The sequence below is a fragment of the Pararge aegeria genome, chromosome 12, assembly GCF_905163445.1.
Source record: "Pararge aegeria chromosome 12, ilParAegt1.1, whole genome shotgun sequence".
In the NCBI taxonomy this organism is placed as follows: domain Eukaryota; kingdom Metazoa; phylum Arthropoda; class Insecta; order Lepidoptera; family Nymphalidae; genus Pararge; species Pararge aegeria.
In genome coordinates, this window is record NC_053191.1 from 17,610,469 (window position 1) to 17,633,282 (window position 22,814).

At 36.1% G+C, this 22,814-nt stretch overlaps 1 protein-coding gene across 1 annotated transcript in view; it reads left to right on the forward strand.

Annotated features, from left to right (window-relative positions):
- The window catches only part of LOC120627953 (SID1 transmembrane family member 1), a 49,728-nt gene that overhangs the window by 5,531 nt on the left and 21,383 nt on the right, over nt 1-22,814 (forward strand). The window contains exons 3-15 of the mRNA XM_039896083.1: nt 170-346; nt 763-818; nt 1,574-1,791; nt 2,503-2,649; nt 3,649-3,797; nt 5,910-6,035; nt 7,062-7,189; nt 8,579-8,745; nt 9,545-9,797; nt 17,616-17,731; nt 18,841-18,910; nt 19,361-19,457; nt 19,970-20,092. Coding sequence (XP_039752017.1) covers nt 170-346; nt 763-818; nt 1,574-1,791; nt 2,503-2,649; nt 3,649-3,797; nt 5,910-6,035; nt 7,062-7,189; nt 8,579-8,745; nt 9,545-9,797; nt 17,616-17,731; nt 18,841-18,910; nt 19,361-19,457; nt 19,970-20,092 — 1,827 coding nt within the window. The remainder of the gene's footprint in view (nt 1-169; nt 347-762; nt 819-1,573; nt 1,792-2,502; nt 2,650-3,648; nt 3,798-5,909; nt 6,036-7,061; nt 7,190-8,578; nt 8,746-9,544; nt 9,798-17,615; nt 17,732-18,840; nt 18,911-19,360; nt 19,458-19,969; nt 20,093-22,814) is intronic.

Consider the following 22,814-nt stretch of genomic DNA (forward strand, 5'->3'; position numbering starts at 1 on the left):
AGATATACCCAAAAGATAACTGATGAATAATAATATACATAAATACTTATAATATATAGATAAACACCCAGCAAGTTTTGTCCAGTTGTGGGAATCGAAACCACTGCGCCAATCGGCCGTCAAAAATTCAATTATAAATGGTATAAACAGTTACATTTGTTTGTTTCAGGCATGCCGTCGGGATCCAGCCACCACTTGCACCCACCGGCAGTCAACCCGCCCTCCGCAGTGTACAACCCGTCCTCCGACGAAGACAGCGGCCTAGGGAGCTTGCCGCCCGACGAACTCGATCACACGCGGTCCATGAGGCGACCACTCGCAAACATCAACCCCTTCACACCAGACGGTAAGGGTGGAAACCGGTGGATACCGGACCAGCTGTCCATTACAAGCTTAATTCTGTCCCCATATGAAGCACCACAATGCAATGAGAAGCAGTGATAGCCCAGTTGGCAGGAGTTCAATTCCCTGCACGCCCTTTTCCAGCTCATGTGCATTTTAAACAATTAAAATATCACTTGCTTCTACGGTAAAGACCACTGTGCAGTGGAAACCTGCATCTGCATGCCTGAAGAGTTCTCCATAATGGTGTGTGGAGTCCACCATGCTGCACTAGACCAGTGTGGTGGACTATAGCCTTAACCCCTTCTCATTGTGGGAGGAGACGTGTGGTAATAGGTTCATAAAAATATAATTGTGTTTATAAAAATTAAAATACTACAATTTTCATTTTATTAATGCAATTATTTATTCAATTTGCAGGTCAGGCGTTGAAGAGAGCCCTGTCGAAAACACCAAAAAGTGACAGGATAGTAAGAGTAAGTTAGCACTTCCTTTGTATTAAGTACTAGCATACCCAGCCTGCTTCGCCTGGCTAGATTTTGCTTTTGGTCAATCCAGAGATTCCCTAAAAGTTTCATTGAAATCGGTCCAGCCGTTTAGGAGCCTATTTGTAACATACCCACACACTTTCTCTTTTATATATATAGATTCTTGACCATCCCCTTACAATTATGTAAATGTATATGTATGAAGGCTTCATAAGCGCCTGCGATGGACCTACGTGAATAAAGAAATTTTGAATTTGAATTAGGATAGAAGAAAGAGAAGGATAACAAAACTTTTAGACCTGTCCATTTAGTATAGATATTTATATTTATTTAGTATAGAGATTAACGCTAGAATTAGCTAAATGCATGTTATATTTTTGTGTTAACAACAAAATAAAAAAAGAATGGAAAGATTGTTAATGATAGTTTAGAAAATTTAGGCCGGAAAGTCAAAATTTGTGTCATTGTCAAAGTATTCTTTTTATTCCACTACAAGTTAACCCTTAACTGCAATCGCACCTGGTGCTAAGTGATGATGCAATCTAAGATGCACGAATTTGATAACATATTCCAATTTTCAATTTGAAAAATAGAGATTGTTTTGTTCTATTATATGATTTTTATCCACCGTCTATACGACAGGTACAAAATAAACTTACAGGTGGAAATTAGTTTAGCTTTTTATACCAAGCGTGTTTTTTTAAGTTTGTTTGAACTATTAATTTATTTAATGTGACCCCCAGGAATCCAACATATCCCGCTACAACGTGGAGTTCGTGGAGCTGGACGTTGTGGGCCGCGGCCATTTCGGCGTCGTGACGCGCTGCGTCAACAAGCTCGACGGCTGTGTGTATGCGCTTAAACGCTCGCTGCGCCCCGTGGCCGGCTCGGCCGCCGAGCGCGCCGCTCTCAACGAGGTGCAGGCGCACGCGGCGCTGGGCAAACACCCGCACCTCGTCACGTACGTGTACCGACTTGGAATACTGGCATGCTAAAACACTGCATTAGTACGCATGCTCTTTGTTGTTACGCCCTGGGGCCGATACTATCTCAGAACTCGCAGGTCGACGTTATCCAGGCGTATACGGAGCTGTGGAAGCATCGGCACTTAGTCCGATGACGTGGAATACTGGCATGCTAAAACACTGATTAAGTACGCACGCACGTGGTTGTTACGCCCTGGGGCCGATACTACCTCTGAACTCGCAGGTAAACGTGATCCAGGCGCACGTGGCGCTAGACAAACACCAACACCTTGTCACGTATGTACACTGACTTTGAATACTGGCATGCTAGCAGTTATTCGCGTACTTACATACCGATTGGCATGCTAAAACACTGCATCATCGAGCATGCCCGCAGTTATTTTGCCTCGGTTCGATACTAATCCTAAACGCGCGGTTCCCAATACGCATAATGTATTGGCATGCTAAAACACTGCGTTGTTACGCCATGAACGCGCGACTCAATGGGTCCAGGCGTATGCGGTGTTAGAAAAGCATCCGCATCTTATCGCATATGTACACAGTATAATGGTATGCTAAAACACTGATACAGTCTTAGGGCTGCCACACCGATGGACGTTTTTTTATTACCAGTCGACACTTATGATGAAAATTTTCTCTCAATTTTTTTTTTCGATATTTATTCGGTTTAATCATTTTCTCAACAGATACTACTCGGCGTGGAAGGAGGACAATCACATGATCATACAGAGCGAGTACTGCGACGGAGGCTCGCTCCAGCAAAAGATCGAGAAAGGACCGCTGCCCGAGAGTGAACTGCTGTTTCTATTAGCGCACGTGGCGGGAGGACTCGCGTAAGTGCCTCATCAGCATCAACCCATTACACGCCCACTACAAGTCACGGGTCACCCAGTGAGAAGGCTATAAGGCAGTAGTCCACCATGCTGGCCCAGTGCGGATTGGTGGACTCCACATGCCTTTGAGAACATTAAGGAGAACTCTCAAAATTCATTTATTTCAAGTAGGCCTAATATAAGCACTTTTGAAACGTCAAGTCTGTCTGTTTGTAGTGACTACCACCGGTTCGGAAGTCAGATTCTACTGAGAAGAAGCCGGCAAGAAACTCAGTAGTTGCTCTTTTCCAACATCAAAAATTTACATTTTAACATTCATTTTTCTATCCTGTGAAAGATGAAAGCGGAGCTAGATGCTTCCAAGCAACCTTGTCATTCTCAGGCATGTAGGTTATCTCACGATGTTTTCCCTCACTGTTGAACCAAGTGATATTTTAATTGCTTAAAACACAGGTAACTTAGTAAAGTTAGAAGTGCGTGCTGGTATTCGAACTCGGCTCCCAGAACGTAAAGTAGATGTCCTACACACTAGGCTATCACTGCTTCCTCCCATGGGGTATACAATGTATCAACCTTGTTACCTACCGGATATACTTCTGTATTTGTGCTCAGGAACTTCGCAATATTGTTCCTCCGTCCCCTTTCTACCACAGAACAGCGAGACGCCATGAGCGGTCGCATCCTTATGTGGTTCATCATCAACACGCACGAAAAGTTTTTATCTACGTTTCTGATAAGATGTGGAACGCTTTCCCGGCAACTGTGTTTCCTGCCATGCTTTTTCTAGGCAACCGCGCTCCAAACTAAATCTCGTAATTGCTGTTGAACGGGCATGATTTTTGCCAAGCGCTGGCCTATCGTTAATAATAAACAAAAGTTTAAAAAAAAAATTACACTATGACAACTCAAAGATTACAGCATTATAAAGGTGTTGATTTGATTCACATCTGTCCTCTCCTCTTATGTATCTTTATAAAAACTTTGATATGATCGGTATAGGTACATCCACTCGCGCCAGCTGGTGCACCTTGACCTTAAGCCCGGCAACATCTTCATCTGCCGCGACGACGTGTCCGTGGCTGGCGACAGCGACGACAGCGCCGACGAAGACGACGCGCCTCATGACCCTCACTACAAATACAAGATCGGTGAGTTCTAGCGCCCAACCGAAGATGCAGAAAAAAAAATTGTCAATAAAGTTGAAATGTGAAATAGTTCACATTTCGTGACGGCCGACTGGCGCAGTGGGCAGCGACCCTGCTTTCTGAGTCCAAGGCCGTGGGTTCGATTCCCACAGCTGGAAAATGTTTGTGTGATGAGCAATAAGTGTTTTTCAGTGTCTGGGTGTTTATATGTATTTTCTTATAGTATTTATGTATATATAATTCATCAAAATATTCATCAGTCATCTTAGTACCCATAACACAAGCTACGCTTACTTTGGGGCTAGGTGGCGATGTGTGTATTGTCGTAGTATATTTATTATTATTATTTATTATATTTAATCTACTTACTTTTGTAATTAGGGAATATAAATGCGTGATCAATCAAGCAATGCATGCATGCATACAGTAGAGGGGCAAATTCTTACATAGCAAAAAATATATGTTTTTATTTTTATACAATATTGAACGTGTAGCCGAATTACGAAATACTGTTGAAGGGTGCATAAGTTTATTTCATAAGGAATCACCCTGTTAAAAATATTAAATCAAAAGAAGCATATTTTTTTTCCAAGCGAACTAATTCAAACATTCTTACTGTTTACTTAAGACAGCCCTATTGAAAATAAAAATACACGCGCATAGTACCTACGCTACGTGACGCTTACCTAATAAGTGACAAGAGTTACTTCAGTTTTATTTAGCATGTGATGTAAGGGCTGTATCCGATTTCTTTCAGTTAAATTAATTTCAGTGGTTTACTCAAAAACTATTAGCGCTTCGGTTTCACAGATAAGTCTCTGATGCAGTAAATAATGTACCTCTGAAACCTGTGAAGTTATATTTCGGTTTTCATTGTCACATTGTATAATCCCTCAATGAGTACTTTTATTTCATTGAATACATAAATATTTTTTAGTGTCTGGATGTTCATCGGTATATTATAAGTATTTATGTTTATATTATTAATAAAATTATTCATCAGTTATTTTAGTACCCATATGCTATACGTTACTTACTACTACGTTGGAACTAAAAAAATATAAATAATTTGTAGCCAAGACATTTCTTGAAAGCGGTTTCCTATATTGAGCGGTCTAAGCTGGAAGTGTATTACATTGGATACATATAATAATAATAATTGACGGGCAAATAAAACGTCATACCATACCAGTGGCGTGCATTTCATACATGCACAAAAGCACTGCCTTCCCTAAAATTTTTGCATAACTCATAAATGCAACTTTCTTCTTTATGCATACCCTGGTCAAGAAGCCTGTGCACGCCACTGTGCCATGGCCTATAAAAAGAGCAACACTCCGCAGGGCATGCAAATTTCCTGTATCTCTCAACCTTAGGCGAAGGTGTTAAGCCGAGTGGCGTGCATAGAGGGTATGCACAGGGTATGCAGATGATATACAATTAAGTAAATCTCCAGTACTCTATAAGCTAGCTATATAGCTGAATATATAGCTATATAGCTGAATATAGATATATAGCTTCATAGCTGAATATAAATTTACTGTGAGATGGTGATAACAAAAAAAAAATTTACCCGGCTAAAATTGTTGTGGGGTCTTCTTAGATCAGGGCGCGTTTGGAACCCTCGTTGCTTTAGGTTTAAGTTGGCGAACGAAGTTATCACCATCCCCTTACAATTTTGTAAACATCTATATCACAGGCACTTATGAAGCTTTCATAAAGCTTCATAAGTGCCTGTGATAGGCCTACATGAATAAAGAAATTTTGAATTTGAATTCGAATTTTATAAATATTTAAAGGTAGGCTTTTTATTACTCTTACAATGCCTATACTTAAGTTTTTTATAACTCGTACTGGAGATTTTCTTCATTTTATATCGTTGCATATCCTGTGCATACCCTCTATGCACGCCACTGGTTAAGCCTCATTTGCCTGTAATTACACCGGCAACCACGCCCTTCAGACCGGATAACAGCATTACTGCTTGACGTCAAAAATAAACATGGTGGTAGATCTTCCCGGATGAGCTCTGTCACAATAGGCTCTCCTAGTACGATCCATTTCTACTACTTCCAACTCATTTGCCACCATGGTGAACGTAACTGTTTGTCGCAGGTGACCTGGGTCACGTGACGTCCACGTCGACGCCCTCGGTGGAGGAGGGTGACTGCAGGTACCTGCCCAAGGAGGTGCTACAAGAGGACTACACGCACTTGACTAAAGCTGACATCTTCGCTTTCGGTGAGCATACTTTTACAAACAACACTATGAAGACTCACAGTGCTAACGTCCTCGTTTCGGTACAATTCCATTGCCAGGTCGGGCAATAATTGTTAGGTATTAGCTTTTCAGTTAAGAAATTCTCTCATTCTCACCCTCTGGTGCATTGATCTGGAAGTCATGGACTATCCAAAGTCACAAAAAAGATTACCTGCAAGAATTACCTGAAAAAAAAAACAATAACAAATGTAGGAATGAAAAAGAAATGTAGAAAAAAAGTATATGTGTCAGCTCCGACGCACGACTGGAGTTTACTCCTTAAATAAAATTGTCATACGCAAAAAGAGTTTATTTAACTGAAAAAAGATTAATACCATCATATGAAAGGGTAAATTAACAAATTAATGAAAATAACTAACAAAATATGGTTTATAACCATAATAGATCATTATGTCACAAAAATCTTTTATGTACAGCGAAAACGTAACGCGGTCATTCATCAGTAGATTTTACTTCTCACATTTTTCTCATACTAGGCGCTTATATATGAAAATCGATTCTTAAGGAGTAAACTCCAAAAACAAGAATGAAAACAAAACAAAACCCGGCTAAGTTTGTTGTGGACTTCTTCTTAGACCAGGACGCGTTTGGAACCCTCGTAGCTTTAGTTTTAAGTTTACGAATGTGGTTATCGCCATCATCTAACTACCGTGTAATTCTTATGTACGCATCAAAAGTGCCACCTAGGCCTACTTGAATAAAGATATTTTTGACTTTTGACTTTGACTTTGATTAAAGCTCTGAATTTGCCTATGGCGTCACAAGTGCGCTCACATCACCCGGCTAGTGATTTCGCAAGAAACTATTAATTTCAGCAAAAATAAGATTTTTATTTTTTTGATATAGTAAATACTTCCAAAAATCATAGGGCAGTTTTTCAAAACACTACATACCTAGATCTTCCTCATATAGCATAACACAGATAAAAAATATTGAACATTTTCACCGATCTGAGAGCAAGAACTCACAAAGAGCTTATGTACCCAGGTCTGACGCTGTACGAAGCTGGCGGCGGAGGCTCGCTGCCGATGAACGGGCCGGAGTGGCACGACATCCGCGACGGCAAGCTGCCGGACCTGCCCAATCTCTCTCGGGAGTTCAACCAGCTGCTGAAGGTAACCTTTATATAAATAAATAAATCAAATCTGTTATATTATTTGTGAGTAGTATTGTGAAAAAAGTGTGTATAATGTGTGTCTTTTTTATATATATATAAAAGAAAGTTGTGTTAGTTACACAATTTATAATTCAAGAACTGCATGACCAATTTTTGTGATATTTGATATTTTGGATTCGGACCGGATTACGGAATTAGACCGGAATACGATAATAAGTATTAAAATATAACATTCGTAATAAGTTCGCGGTACGAAATTCGCCGGGGCAGCTAGTTATATATAAAACAAAACCTAGTGTATAATTATATGAAAAAAAAATTGAATTAATTTTGCAAGAGATGGGAAAATCCTTTTTGATGGGTAATTTGTTCTTTATTTAATATAACCTCTGATACAAGAAAGTATTTCATAATATTTTAAAAAAGAACAAACATTTTAAGTGCATTTATCATTTAAAATATTATAATGCCTTAAAGAAAACAAGCATGGCGCGTATATTGCTATTATTATAATTAATTCGGTCATAGAACACATTTAATTGTTCTCTTAAATTTATTTTATTAATTTATTTATTACACAAACTAAGTAGTATTTAACTATTTTATCGAACAAAAAAAGTCATGAATATAGAGGACGGAAAAAGAGGCCGTGGACGACCACCAATAACCTGGCTAAGAACAATTAAAAACGACATAATCGCGAGCAACACAACAACAGAAGAGACAACCCACAACCGCACGGTGTGGCGCAGGAATACTAGGAGGGCTGACCCCAAATGAATTGGGATAAAAGCCAGGAGAAAGAAGAAAACACAAACTACAACAATTGATATTTTTCGCATCCTGAAACTCACATTTTTTTGGACTCTGCACATTTTTCTTAAATCTATAAGAGGAAAGTATTACTTATATCTAATATGTTTATATGTTTGTATATATGTATGGAATATATTTTATATTTTTGTACATATCTTTAATATGTTATGTTTAGTATATACTATGTTTTATGTTAATTTAGTTTTAAGTCCTAATATTTAATTTTGTTTGTTGTACCACCTACTTATTTCTTATAACATTTTCTTGTATGCCTTTGGTTGCCTGGAAGAGATCGCTATTTAGCGATAAGGCCGCCAAATTGTACGTTCTACCTTATTGTGCTGTTGTATTAGTATCTCTGTAAATTTTCTCTGTGGTGTACAATAAAAGTGTATTCATTCATTCATTCATTCATAATATTAACGACATGAATATTAACTTTGATCTGACCTCAAATAAATTTCATCGCAATCGAAGCGAGGAAATTTGTCTGAGGTCAGATCAAAGTTAATATTCATGTCGTTAATAATATATTAGATTTTCAGTTCAAGGAAATTCATGTTGCCCTCAGAAAATGGTCGACCCAGACCCAGCGCAGAGGCCCTCGGCGGCGCGCATCCGGCGACACCCGCTACTACATCCGGGCGGCAACAAGAGCAAAGCACAGCTGAGGAGAGAGCTGAAGGTGGCACGCATGGAGAACGAGTTCCTCGCCAAGAAGCTACAGGAGGCCTCCAAGTAAATAAATAAATATACTACGACAATACACACACCGCCATCTAGCCCCAAAGTAAGCGTAGCTTGTGTTATGGGTACTGAGATGAAAGATGAATATTTTTATGAATAATATACATAAATACTTAGAATATAAATATAAAAACCCAAGTAAGACACCTACCATATCCAAATATCAAAATGTAAGTGTTCTATTCGCGTAGACTAGGTCACGGGCATTTATAAAACGTTAATTTTTTTTTTATTATTTTTCTACTACAAGTTAGTCCTTGACTGCAATCTCACCTGGTGGTAAGAGATGATGCAGTCTGAGATGGTAGCGGGCTAACCTGTTAAAGAGTATGGTAGCCATACCCCTAATCGGAGCGGAGATGAAATAGATATGCTAGTTACCAGTCGACTATTGTCACCTGCCGTCTAACCGACGAAGCTATGGCGACCGATGAGTGACGGTATAACCTCCTTGAATTGGCTAGACTACACAAATGGCACAGTGTCGGGCAATATTCAATATACTATATTCTAGCTTTAAGATGACCAACCCGTCTGCCCAGCGTGATCATTATTTTGCATACCTTTTGTGGGGAAATCTTATCTGTAAATAAAAGGACTTAGAAATATAAAACCTACTTCAGTTTGTAAGTTAAGCCATCTATTCGTCTACAGGTTGACATCACTAGCGTTCTGGTCTTATAAAAAGGGGGTCTATTTATAAGACCAGAACGCTAGGGAGGTTCGAAAAATACAAATTTGCTGAACTCTTCTTTAAAATTTGATTTCTAAATTCCGCCCTTATTCCCAGGTGCATAAAGTCTTTAACACCGAGGGTGCCGGCTGGAGGAGTGGCGCAGGAGTCAGGGAAATACCTCACTAGATCAGCTAAAAGGCTACAGTCAGCGACCAAACCTACTAGAGCCAGCAGGAAGACTGACGCCGATATGGACTTCACTAAGGGTTGTAATAAAAAAAACATAATGACAAACTTCAGTAAAAAACAAAAAATTCAAAAAATCGATCGTTTTCTAATTCAAGATGATAAAATGTCGACGAATTGCTGAGGACAAAGTTACACTGTTACTGAAAAATAAAAGGTGCAATCTCAACGAACCACCTGCGGAGATCGCCTCGTTTGTATCGATATATCGATAGCACCGGTAACTTATCGTCGAGATATGATATAGGTGACGACTAACCACCGTGTTTACATAATATATTAGTCTTATGCATTATACTATTTATTGAACCATGCAGACTCCTTTCTTCTAGTAGGTGGAACCTACACTATGCATTGCGTAACCATTGTGTGACTTCGTAATAATGTTTGTTAATGCTGATGTTAGTGAACATATTTATCACGCGAGATTCAACACGGCCCTACCCGTGTTGCGATAAATTAAGTCGTACTTATTAACAGACACGTAATAATAGCGTTTTTAATCATTCAATGTGATTTCACTCAACACGCTTTCAGTGACGTGACGTCAGTAAATATGCATTTTGTAAGTGTTTATTATTGTTAATCCCAGCCTGCAGCTAGCAGCAGATACAGTTGAATATCGTTGAACTTTACTGTTCTTAATATCATGTACATGCTGACATTTCGGTAATCTTAAGGCGTGTGGAACCAATGCGTCCAGTTTCGTACGCAGTGGCGTGTAATCCGGCATCCTCCTTACGTCCAATCACACGCTTGCTTGAACCGGCGCGTCTTGTAATTGCTGGGAAATTTTAACGCTACCGCGGACGTGGCTGAGGCACCTTGGATACGGACTGAGCTTCAAGTGACGGCTGAAATCCAAGTGTCCAACCTGCGTCCGCTTTTGCGTGCCATTTTGTGTACGACCAATCGCAGTACGCTTGCTTGAACTAGCGTGGTAAATTCTAGCGTCACTGGGGACGTAATTTGAATGCCTTGGTTTAGCTTGGCTTCAAGCGACATTGAAATGAAATTGTGCAACCCGCGTCCGCGTTTGTGTGCAATTTTGCGTGCTACTAACGACCAATGACACGCTTGATTGAACCAGTGCGCTTTGCGATTGGCAGTAAATTTGAACGCGGGTGTGAATTGAACACCTTTGATTGGCTGAGCTGCAAATTTGCGCACTGCGGGCGATCTATCATCACATGACGTGCGCGAATTTTTTAAATCTTGAATTTGAATATAAAACCGACATTTTAAATTTAAGTTTAATCTAACAGAGTGATATTTGACTGTGCCCTAATAAATACACAGTTGCGTGGGAAATTTTGTACGCAAAACTTACATCGTCAATAGTTGACATTTCTCTGCACAACAATGTTATACATGAAGTCACGAATTCCATAAAGAATGCGTAAAAGTTTCTTTGTCATAGATTTACTAGGGCTCTCAGTAGAAAAGTGTGGTATTTTAAACTTTTTTTTTTTTACGTTATTTGCCTCTCTCATATTTAACATTGTGCGAACGGGAGGCAAATAGAATATAATGATAATACAAGATGGATGGAGTCCGGCGGATTTACGTCTTTGCGAACCGGCTGCTTAAAAGCACCTTTCTCCAATTTGACTATAACAATGTATGAGTAAAAGAAGTGCCTTGAATGAGTAAACAACTGATATGTGATCTTAATATGCTTTCAAATCGAATTTACTGCACAAATGTGCGAATTAATTGAGTAAAGATTATAAAATTGTGATATTTAAAACAGCTTTTAAGCTTTCGTTTGTTGTTAAATTCTTGATTTTGACAGAGAGAAATTGAATATTTCTACCACTGCACGTAACTCTTACACTCTACAGTATTGTATTCAGCGGCTCCCTGCGATATGCGGGCTTACTACCATGGTTAAAAAACAGTTTTATTTTACATACACCTTCTGAAACAAAAGTGTCAACAATATTAAAATAATACTGCTTTAAAGGATGGTAGTAAGCCCTAGTTGTCGCCCATAGCAACTATTGTAACGCCTTAAGACGCCAACGTCCAACGGCCCTCTGGCTTTGTGCCCCGACCATTGCAACTTCAGCTTCATACTACTCCGTGTATAGCCCTCTACATCGCCCAAAATTCACCATTTTGGTGTCAACAGCTAACTGTTGACTAGTCTTTCAGGGCATTTTATATTTATCATTGTTCCCATTTAGTCTAGCGCCTATTTAACTTGTAACTTTCGTTTGCAAGTTTAAAAATTCAATTTGTTTTTCGTTCAAGATTTGATTCCCTTCCCGCACTCAGAGTATACAATAGAGTGGTATCGAAACACTATGTCAAATTAAAATAGACCTTATATTCCCCGATTTAAAGTCATTACTTATGATTTTAATTTTTTAGATTGTCTGTAGAAATTTGATCTTAAACTTTATTCTTAGGTGAATTAGTTTAATTGTTTTGTCATGAGCAATTTTGCACGCAAAGTACTCATGACGACAAAGATTAGAAGCTTGTTCTTTAAAAAAATTAGCGTATAAGCTAAGAAAAAAAGTAGTGGATATAGGAGGATACAGTAAAGTTTTTTTTTATTTTGACACAAACTACAAGAACAATTCGAATCTCGTTGGCTTGCTCACTTATTTCACTTTTGTCCCCGCGAGTGCCGAACGCGCCATTAGAAGCTTCGCTTCAAAAGTCTGTAATAAGAAACGTGTATGAATTTAATTTAATATAATATGCATTATACTAAGTTCCGTGATAGAACTATGCTGTTTAAATAACACAATTCCTTGAAATAAATCTTCCATTTTTCTCTTCATGTGATATTTGTTTGAAAAAATAATCTTATGTAAGTTAGGAGAGTAAGTAAGTATATTATCTTAATTTAGATTTTTTTTCATATGTAATAAATTTCTTATAGTTATAGAAGTAATCATTAAAATAGTATATAATTTATTTGATGTATTAACATGCGAGTCCATATTAAAATACACTTATATTTAGGTTAAGGCAGCGTTAAAATATAAAAATAATAATTTAGTTGATAAAAAAATGATAAATGTACGTATTTATATTAATTATAATTTTAATAATGTATAGATGTAAAAAAAAATTGAAAATAATTATATTCTGAGCCCATCCAATTTCGAGTAAAATTGTAATATTCATCCATCCAACATTATTAATTATAAGTTATTGAAATGAACGTGAAAGTAGTGTTAACAATAATTTAAGATTTAAGTTAATAATATCAAGGTCAATTATCGTCCGGTTTAGGTAAACGTACACGGGGTCAGGCAGCGTCATCAGTGTATACAGTGAGTATATAGCGAATTAACTTATTATGGCATTATTGATCGTACCGGCGCGCAAGTATTGCCAAACCGGCTTGCTGCAAGTGTCGCGGTCAGGGAGGTGGGGTTTCAACACACTCCTCCGCATTCCCCAATCGTCGACTCACTGTAACTCTACACACGCGGATGTTATTCTTTAGTACTTCGTTTGGTTCGATGTATGTCCCACCTTTAATAATAATAATAACGTTTTTAGACAAAGTCCATATAAAGAAAACACGAAACGAAACAAAACAATGTTCTAGTAATGACTTTAAACTTTGTCTATGTTACTATAGATACAAACTTTAGACCATACGACAATTGCCCTTACGCCCTAATATACATCGTTCCAGTATCTATGAGGAAAGATGGCGATTGTCTATGCAAAGTGTACTCCTAACACGATCATATACAACAGTACAGAAGGTTCCTGTCAACGTTGCGTTAGCCATTATATACATTTTTTTTTAATAATTCGAAGGTAATTATTATTCTTGTGTTGAACTTGTCAAAATAAAAATATAAATAATTTTTAAAAATTAGCAAAAGTTGATTGAGTTTATTCTAAAAACATCAACGTTATTACTATTCAAATCGATCAAAATTGATCGCTGATTGCCGCAAGAGGAACAAAGCTTTGCAAAAGACGAGGTTGCGTAATTTATAAAATTGCATTATATTCTTGCGCATATTTTTAGTTTTTGACATAAAATTCTCAAGTTTTTTTATTATTTTCCGTCTATATTTCATTAACGTCCATCTTGTAAAAAATTAAATACATATTATTACTTTTAATATTAAATGCCATATTTAATAGTATTTGTCCCTTATATTTTTATTATTGATATACAAAAATTGAAGATACTATGTTGCCAATTCTGTTTTACATTACTAAACTAAATGGTGGGTCTTCGATTGCAACTATCACTTTCACAATATTTGCTGTGGAACGGAATATCTACCTTAAGTAGATTTTTGAAAAAATAATGTCAACAAATACCTAATTTTTTCATTTTCTCGCAGTAATCCAAAGTGGTTTTACTTCCATTTTATATTCAATAGGTGCTATTAGCACGAGTGATGCTTTTGAATTGCACCGTTACTCCAATTGTTCATTTGCAAGTTTGATTATTCTATGAAATATCACCCAAAACATTAGTAAGCCATGTTTTATTTCTGTGCTTTTTCAAATCAAGTAATTTCGAGGTTGAGATTTACAAAAATGTTCGTCTTCAATTTTGTATACCAATGATTTTGTTTTTTGGATGGCTCGCTCTCAGTGTGTATGAAGACACTTTACGTGATTTTTTTTATTGTAAATTTTTGAATTTAATCACTTTAGTTTTAATAATAATTAAGTTATATTTGTTTCCTTCGACTGTGCCTTCTAGTTTTATTGTATTACAGGTGTTTTTAATTATAGTCCTTCTATCTCACAAAGAGCGTTTAGCTTCGGCTGGAGTAGTGCAGTATACCGCCAAGCGTTTATGTGTGTGTACGGTAAGCGGTGATCATCTGAAGTGAAATAAGAGAACCCGAGCCGACGCACACTAAAATAATGTGCATACACAACTACTACCTTAGCCAGTCTTCTTGTGACAGAAAATGTAAACTTTAACATACTTTGTTGCTAAATTATCACTTATGAACATTATCAAATTAGATTATCTTTATTCAGCAAATTTAAGGAATCAAGGTAGGGAATCAATGCTTTGTTTCCATTTTTTTTAGTAACCACAGAAAAATAGAAACATCATTGTATTAAAATTAAAAAACTGTAAAATATTTGTGACTATCCCACTTGGTGGGTTGTCTTAGGATCTCAAGCTTTGTTTAAAAATCTTTTCTATTGATTAATATTAATTTTTATATTATCTAATGATGTTCGGCCGTGCAGGTCAAATCTTTTTTTCTGGCTTATAATGCTGTTCGTATGTTACATCCGAGATTAGCCGGGAGCAACTGATTTTTACGGAAACATCTATTACGTCTAGCTGTTGAGCATCGATGACGGACGGTTAATATTAAGATAATAATATGTGATTATATTACATTTAAAACAACATTACTTTCTGAACAATATGTTGCTTGCGTCTTATCTTGCAATGTGCGATTAGCTTATTACATTTTTTTTAATCCGTAGACAAGAAGAATGCTTATGTTTTGGTTTATATGTTGTGAAATTAGCATTGATTAATAAATAAGGCTTATTTCGTTTGTAAAGAAAAAAACTAAATTATTAAAAATTAGGGCTCTTTCATAATCATTTGGGTACTATATATAAAACATATTATTCTAAAACAAATACTGTATAAAAATATTATAAAGGGAATCGGTGTATAAATTATAATTACATGGAGCTTTGTGTTAGGTTACCATGTACTTTACTGGGTTTTATATTCAAAATTTAAAGCCTTCGAAGTGTCTAGAAAATATTTCGCCTTTTAATCTAGATGGAAAATTAAATTATACCAACGTAGGCGTAATTTTTTTGTCAGTTGCAGTTATTTTCGTTTAATTGTAAAAAAATAAGGTTGACCATACCAAATATTGAAAATTTTGTATGTATTTTTGTATAAAAAATTGAAATTACACAAAAATGTTAATCTGTTTTCTTTTTGTTCGATTGTTAATAATTTTGATTTGACCAAAGTCGGTGTCGGTAGCTGTGAATGTATATTTGCTAATAAATGAATATTAATAAATGTGCTTGTTTCGATTATTATGTAGTTTTATTATCTATCTATCTATAAATATAAAAGAGAAAGTGTGTGGGTATGTTCCGTATAGGCTCCGAAACGGCTGGACCGATTTCAATGAAACTTTCAGGGAATCTCCTCATTGACCTGGCGAGTAATCCTGTAAAGTTTGGTGACGATCGGAGCAATCCTATTTTTGAACTATCAAACTGTCAAATACAGCTTTTATTTACTATGATGATATTCTATTGTTGAGTGTACATTGGTGTAGATAATGATCTTCACCCGCTCGAGAAGAGAATGAATACGGAGAGAAATAAATGATTTAATATATTATGAGACCGTAATTAAAAACTTAATAATGTAAGTTTATTGTTTAAATAAAATAAAGCAAAATCTAGCCCGGCGAAGCGCTAGATTATTATATTAATATTAACCCCTTCTCATTGTGGAAAGAGAACAGTGCCCTGCAGTGGGCCGTAATGGGTTTATATGATGATATTAATAATAATAGGGTTAGATTTTGTATCACTATGTACCCTCGGCTTGCTGGATACTCTACCTTTAGCTAAAGAGGAGAAAATAATCTGATGCTACTTTTTTAAAATGAAATGCGTTCCTTGGAGCGGCTTCCTTCGAAAGATCGACGCTTGATGATTTGCGTTTCTACAAAGCGGCCAAGAACTCGAGAACTACATTTCCATTTTTTCCTGCCAATTTACATTGGGTTCCTGGAATGAATGGAATTTGTAAAGAGTAAAACAACTTGGTGCAATAGTTTCAGAAATAACGTGTCTCAAAATGGCCGCTCCGAATAAAGATTCGGTGAGTGTAATTAAAAAAATAAAGGCAACATTGAATACTTTAACTCATTACTTAGTACGTACTACGTATGTTTTCGATTTTTTATTGCAGGTGGGATTATTATACCTACATATCATAATCACCCCTTTACCGGCCAACTAAAGCGCACGAGTCTCCTCTCAGAATTAGGAGAAGGGTTTAGGCCTTAGTAAGGTAGACTTCACACGCCGTTGAGAACATAATGTAGAACTCAGGCACGCTGTTTTCCTTCACCGTTAAAGTGAGTGATATTTAAATTGCTTAAATTAAAAATGCACGTTACTCCGAAAAGACAGTGGTACGTGCCGGAGCTCGAACTCTGTCTCCACGAAAGGAAAGCCGAAGCCTTACCCACTAGGCTATCACGGCTTTTTTACCTACAAATATATTTTATTAAAATACTTGATACTGCTGAATTTGATATAGTATTTAAACTATTATCAGCCTGGGCTGAAATGAGCACCGATTTTTTTTTCTGGAACTGAGTTTTTCCTTACCTTATTTCTTCACATTTTTTTAAAAATCAAGGTTTTTTTAAGATTCAACTTACCAATCTTAGCGAAATTAAGTATAGATTTGGTTTTAGGAAGGTCCCTGGTTAGATCAATTTGTGAATTTATAATTTTTCTGGTTTGAGGCATCGGCCGTGGCTAGTTACCACCTACTGACACAGAGGTGTTGCCAAACGTTTTAGCGCTCCCGTACGATGTCACATAAAAACTGATTGGGGTTATGGGTTCAATACAACTGTTATACCACCCAGGTTAGCACGTCACTATTTTAGACTGCATCATCACTTACCAGCAGGTGAGATTGCATTCAACGGCTCACTTGTAGAGGAATAAGGATAAAAAAAATAACCTTAAGTTGGTTCAGAAGGAGAGTAGACCAATGCCTGCATAGTACAATAAAAAAAATATCTGTCAATGTCAGAAGTCAGTGTCAGTTAGTGATTGTCAGTGAAAAACGGATTTCCCGTTTTCCCTGTATTTTCCAGTTTTCAAAAAGAATACAAATAGTAAACTCGTTTATACATACTTTTCAATTACATATTATTAGCAAATACATGTCTCAAATTAAATTGTAAATGTTTGTAATCAAATTAAAATGGAGGTGATTTGGTTGAGGTTTATTATTTTATTCCTACCATACAGCTTGAGCCATACAATACGGGAGGAAATTATATTTCATTATAATAATACGTAAGTTCTTTTGTGTATTGTTATTTGAATTCAATTTGCGAGCGTTTCAATCATTTCTTATATTTATTACATTATCCTTGAATGTCTATTTGTTAACCTATTGATTTACTAAGTTATCTTCAAATAATATGTTGCAACGATAGGGTGTTAAAATGATTATTCAATTAAGAATTAGTCTGTTTGTATTATATATACCTGCATCAGTTCATGCTCAGTGCATGTTCAGTGTTGTTGATATAACATTGTTTGGCTAGGTAGATTTATTTTACCAGACACCTTTTTTATTTAGCTTATCTTTTTCGTGTTAAAATGTAGCAATATATTTTAATGACACTATTGTATAACCCTTTTTTATAGTAATAATTGATTGGACCAAGCAGATGAGCCTTATGATAACCTGAGAACCATTGCCTATAAAGAGTGCCAGACTTTGCAAGGCATGCTAGGATCACGTTCAGCAACATGCCGCCTTGTGTCCTTTAACCAGAATCGTCAGTGTTAAACCCCATGTGCCTGTAATGACACTAGCAACCATGCCCTTAAGACAATAACACAGCATTGCAACAATACTGCTTGGTGGCAGAAATATGCATGGCGTTAGTATTCCCCTGGAAGATCTCTGCCACAAAAGTTCTACTATTTCCGATCATTGCTTGTGGTCATTGACCCCAATTTACATTACCTATTCCATTATATATATTACTAGCTGTTGCCCGCAACTTTGTCTGCGTTAGATTTTGTTTTTAAAGTATTCAGTATTGCTAAGCCTTAAATGAGTATAGTAGTATATATATATAACATGTGACTGTCAATTAATTATAGACAAATAATTTGCAATAAAATAAAATTGCGACTATAATTAAAGATCTAAGCTATCCTATCTCTTAAGTTGGACCAGACTGCTCATGGTGTGCCAATTTAATTTAAAATTGGTTAAGTAGTTTAGGAGTCCATCGCGGACAAACATCGTGACAGGAGATTTATATATATTAAGATAAGACAGTGTATGCCTAAGAGATTAAATGTGTTATCTTATAATTAATAAAGTAATTGTAATAAACTATAGAAAGTTGATATTTTATATTGTTAATGAACGTTAAATTTTCCAGATATAAATACAATGAACCCTACACAGTGGAAGTTAGTAAAACCACAGAATATATTATGGAATTTGCAGGAGTAAGTGATTGTTATTACAGTATATACAGTTCACAAAGTATTATAAAAATTATGACGTTCTGTTTGCTTTACATAGTTTATTTCTGAGTATGTTCTTAGGATGAATGCTTTTTTTTATCTATCAATTCTCTAATGTTCTCTAACTGGGAATGAACCAGCACTTACTGCTGCACCAGCAAAGTTTACAAAATTTAAGCCATAGGTATGTTAATTAAAGGAAAACTCAAATAAGTTTAACTCAGCATGTGATAAGGGCAAGAAGAAGTCGCCCAATTGTATATTATAAGTATTTATATTTATTAATCATAAAAATGTTCATCATAACACAAGCTACGCTTACTTTGGGGCTAGTTGGTGATTTGTGTATTGTCATAGTATATTTATTAATTTAATTAATAATAAAAAAAATGTAAAACTTGTATATTTTTTTATATAGTTTTATGTTTTCAGGACTATGATGGGTACAACACACCAGCCCGCGTGACAGTGGCTAGTGATTTTGCGAACCGGACATACCCTTTGTTCATAACAGCAAGACAACAAAAAGGTATATATACCAACCTATAATTTCATTTTCTGTTTTTTTTAATTTATAAAATATATTTTGATAATTAGAACCATAACAATAATTATTAACCTTATTTATAAAAAGCTTTACACAAGGACTGTTTTATTATACATACCTAGGGGCCATTCAAGTAATCGTAAGCTCTATTGAATGGCACCCTTCTGCTAAAGTTAATTCACTTGTGGACATAGGAAATCTATTTGTTATGAAAACAGTGTTCCAATTTGCAGAAAATCCATTATTTATTTATTTTTATATGATTTCCATACACTGCACGCCTAAAAATTTAATTTATATGAATAAAAATAGGCACTGAGCAAAATAGTGTCTAAATGTATCTTTGAAAATGCTCCATTATTTACAACAAATCATGTAACTGTTAAAACAATATGCATATAGTTACTGGATACAAGCGGCTCAAAACCGTAGCATAGGAATTCCACACAAGAGAAGTTATGATGAGTGAGTTAACTTTCTTGATATTCTTGCAGGTGTATTCTCCTGGCAGCTGCCGATGTTGGTTCAAACTGTCGACACTCTGGAGCAGTTCACCAACATCTCGAGAACGCTGTGTCCACACAACAACATATTCTCCGAAGATGAGGAGACATGCGGTGAGTTCCAATAAAATTACTGATTTGTATAATATTCATTTATCTTCGTTTTATGTTGTACAAGTTTGACAAATAAATGACCGCCCTAGCACCAAATGTCATTATAACATTATAACTATTATGAATAAATCGATTGATTTAATATTAAAAATAATTTATTTCATTATTTTCCGCGGGACAAATTCATTTTCACATTGAATTCGGACGTAATTTAATCGCACGGACCTACAAAAGTTCTTCTTGGTAAATGCACAAAAAATCATATTGGTAAATGTAAGAGTCCTGTTGAGTAGATCGACAGCAATACAACAGATATTTTAAAAGCACGATACTACACGATAATATTTCAAGGAGAAAACAAGCCGTAACATTAAAAACCTTCAATATCGTATTTTAAATTAGGTATTCCTGTCTCTCCTTTTTTATCTGGTGGGAGGTTTCGGCCGTGGCTAGTTACCACCCTACCGACAAAGACGTGCCGCTAAGCGATTTAGAGCCCAATTAGGGGCTAACCTTTAAGTCTATGACTACTCCCTTAGCCGCTTAGCCCGCTGCCATCTAAGACTGCATCGTCACATACCACCAGGTGAGATTGCAGTTAGGGTCTAACTTGTAGTGGAATAAAAAAAAACTGTAATTGTTTCGTGCTAGGTGTAATTAGCTATCTATCAGTCCTCGAATGAGTTATCCCACTTCTGATGGTAGTTTACTTTTAATCTATCGATAAGTTATTGCGTTGATTAAAAAAATACATATTTCTGAATAAGTAAGTTGTTTACGGTAAGTTAGTATACTGTAGTGTAGATATTATTATATATCAAATGTACAAGTAGACCCTAGTATATATTCAAGGAATACAGAAGAATCCGATTTTTAAGAATATGGGATAATCGAAAATCCAGATGAACTCGTTTTTGTAGACAAAAAAGTAATCAAACACTCTTTCACAACTACTTCGAATATGATAATAATAATAAATAAATATGCTACGACGATACACACATCGCCATCTAGCCCCAAAGTAAGCGTAGCTTGTGTTATGGGTACTAAGATGACTGATGAATATTTCAATGAATATAATACACATAATTAAGTATAATTAATGCCCAGACACTGAAAAATATACATAATTATCACACAAACATTTTCCAGTTTTGGGAATCGAACCCACGGCCTTGGACAGAGTAAGCAGGGTCGCTGCCCACTGTGCCAATCGGCCGTTACCTTTTATATGAAATATCAAAAATTATTCTGGATACTCGTGGGTCTTCTATTACAGTAAATATTTCCTTCAGGGGTTTTCACCTAATGCTTTATTGTTTTTTGTTCACGCCTTCTTAGTAAGTGGGAAACGGATCACCGTCTACTGTGGTCCTTTGATACGTAAATACCTACTCTTTTTATATTCTCTTATATATTTAATAGTTTACTGGCACCGGCTGCGCGCGGTAGGCATTAAGTATGAAAATTAAATTTCTTTATGCATTGTTAGGAAGAGGGAATCTTGTAAGGAATTCATCAGAACATATATCTATATATATAAAAGAGAAAGTGTTTGGGTATGTTCCGTATAGGCTCCGAAACGGCTGGACCGATTTCAATTAAACTTTCAGGGAATCTCCGGATTGACCTGGCGAGTAATCCTGTAAAGTTTGGTGGCGATCGGAGCACTCCTATTTTTGAACTGTCAAATACAGCTTTTATTTACTATAATGATATTCTATTGTTGGATGTACATGGGTGTAGATAATGATCTTTACCCGCTCGAGAGAGAGAGAAATAAATGATTTAATATATTATTATGAGACTTAAATTAAAAATTGAATGATGTGAGTTTATTGTTTAAATAAAATAAAGCAAAATCTAGCCCGGCGAAGCGGGCTGGGTACGCTAGTATAACATATACGAGTAACTTAATTATTTATTGGGCCGTATAATAGGTTTTAAGTTTTCTGAGTTTCTTGCGACTGAGTTCGCCCTGGGAAGTATTATAACCTTCCTTATTTCTGCCGCTAAGCAGCATCGTTGCAATGCTGTGTTCCGGTCTGAAGGGCGCGGTTGCCGGTTTAATTACAGGCACTTTAGACTTTACACCTACGTCTTAGTTTGGTGGACACAGGGCGGCATGTTGCAGGACGTATTCCTTGCATGCCCTGTGGAGTGTTGCTCTGTGTATAGGCGACGGTTTTCCACTTACTATCAGGTGGGCCTTCTGCTTAGTCCGTCATTTACTACTACTATAAAAATAATCGATTTTCAATTTTAACTATCGACTTTATGATAATTTTTGTAATTTGCTTGCTTTATAGTTATTGTTCCCTGGTACTTTTTATCTGCAATTTTCAATAAAAAATCCGAACGAAGATAATATTATATTTAACAAAGTTAATCAATCAGTGGAGTTTCTGATTTATATATATATATATATATATATATCGCAGAAAGATGGCATAGATTAAAAAAAACCTCCTGATAAATGATTTATATAATTTTATCAGGGACGGCATTGCTTATGTGCGTGTATCAAGTGCGCGGAACTGGCCTTGATTAGTTAATGCTCTATTTTCACTATTGGTCATTCCTGTTTCTGCAAAGCAAAACTGCGTCAAAGATTTTAAAAATAAAAGAAAAAGTTACAGCAGCTAATAGTAAAATAAAGATATTCAGCCAATAGTAATATGTGAATTAAAAATAAAACTGAATAAGTTATTACAGACAAGAA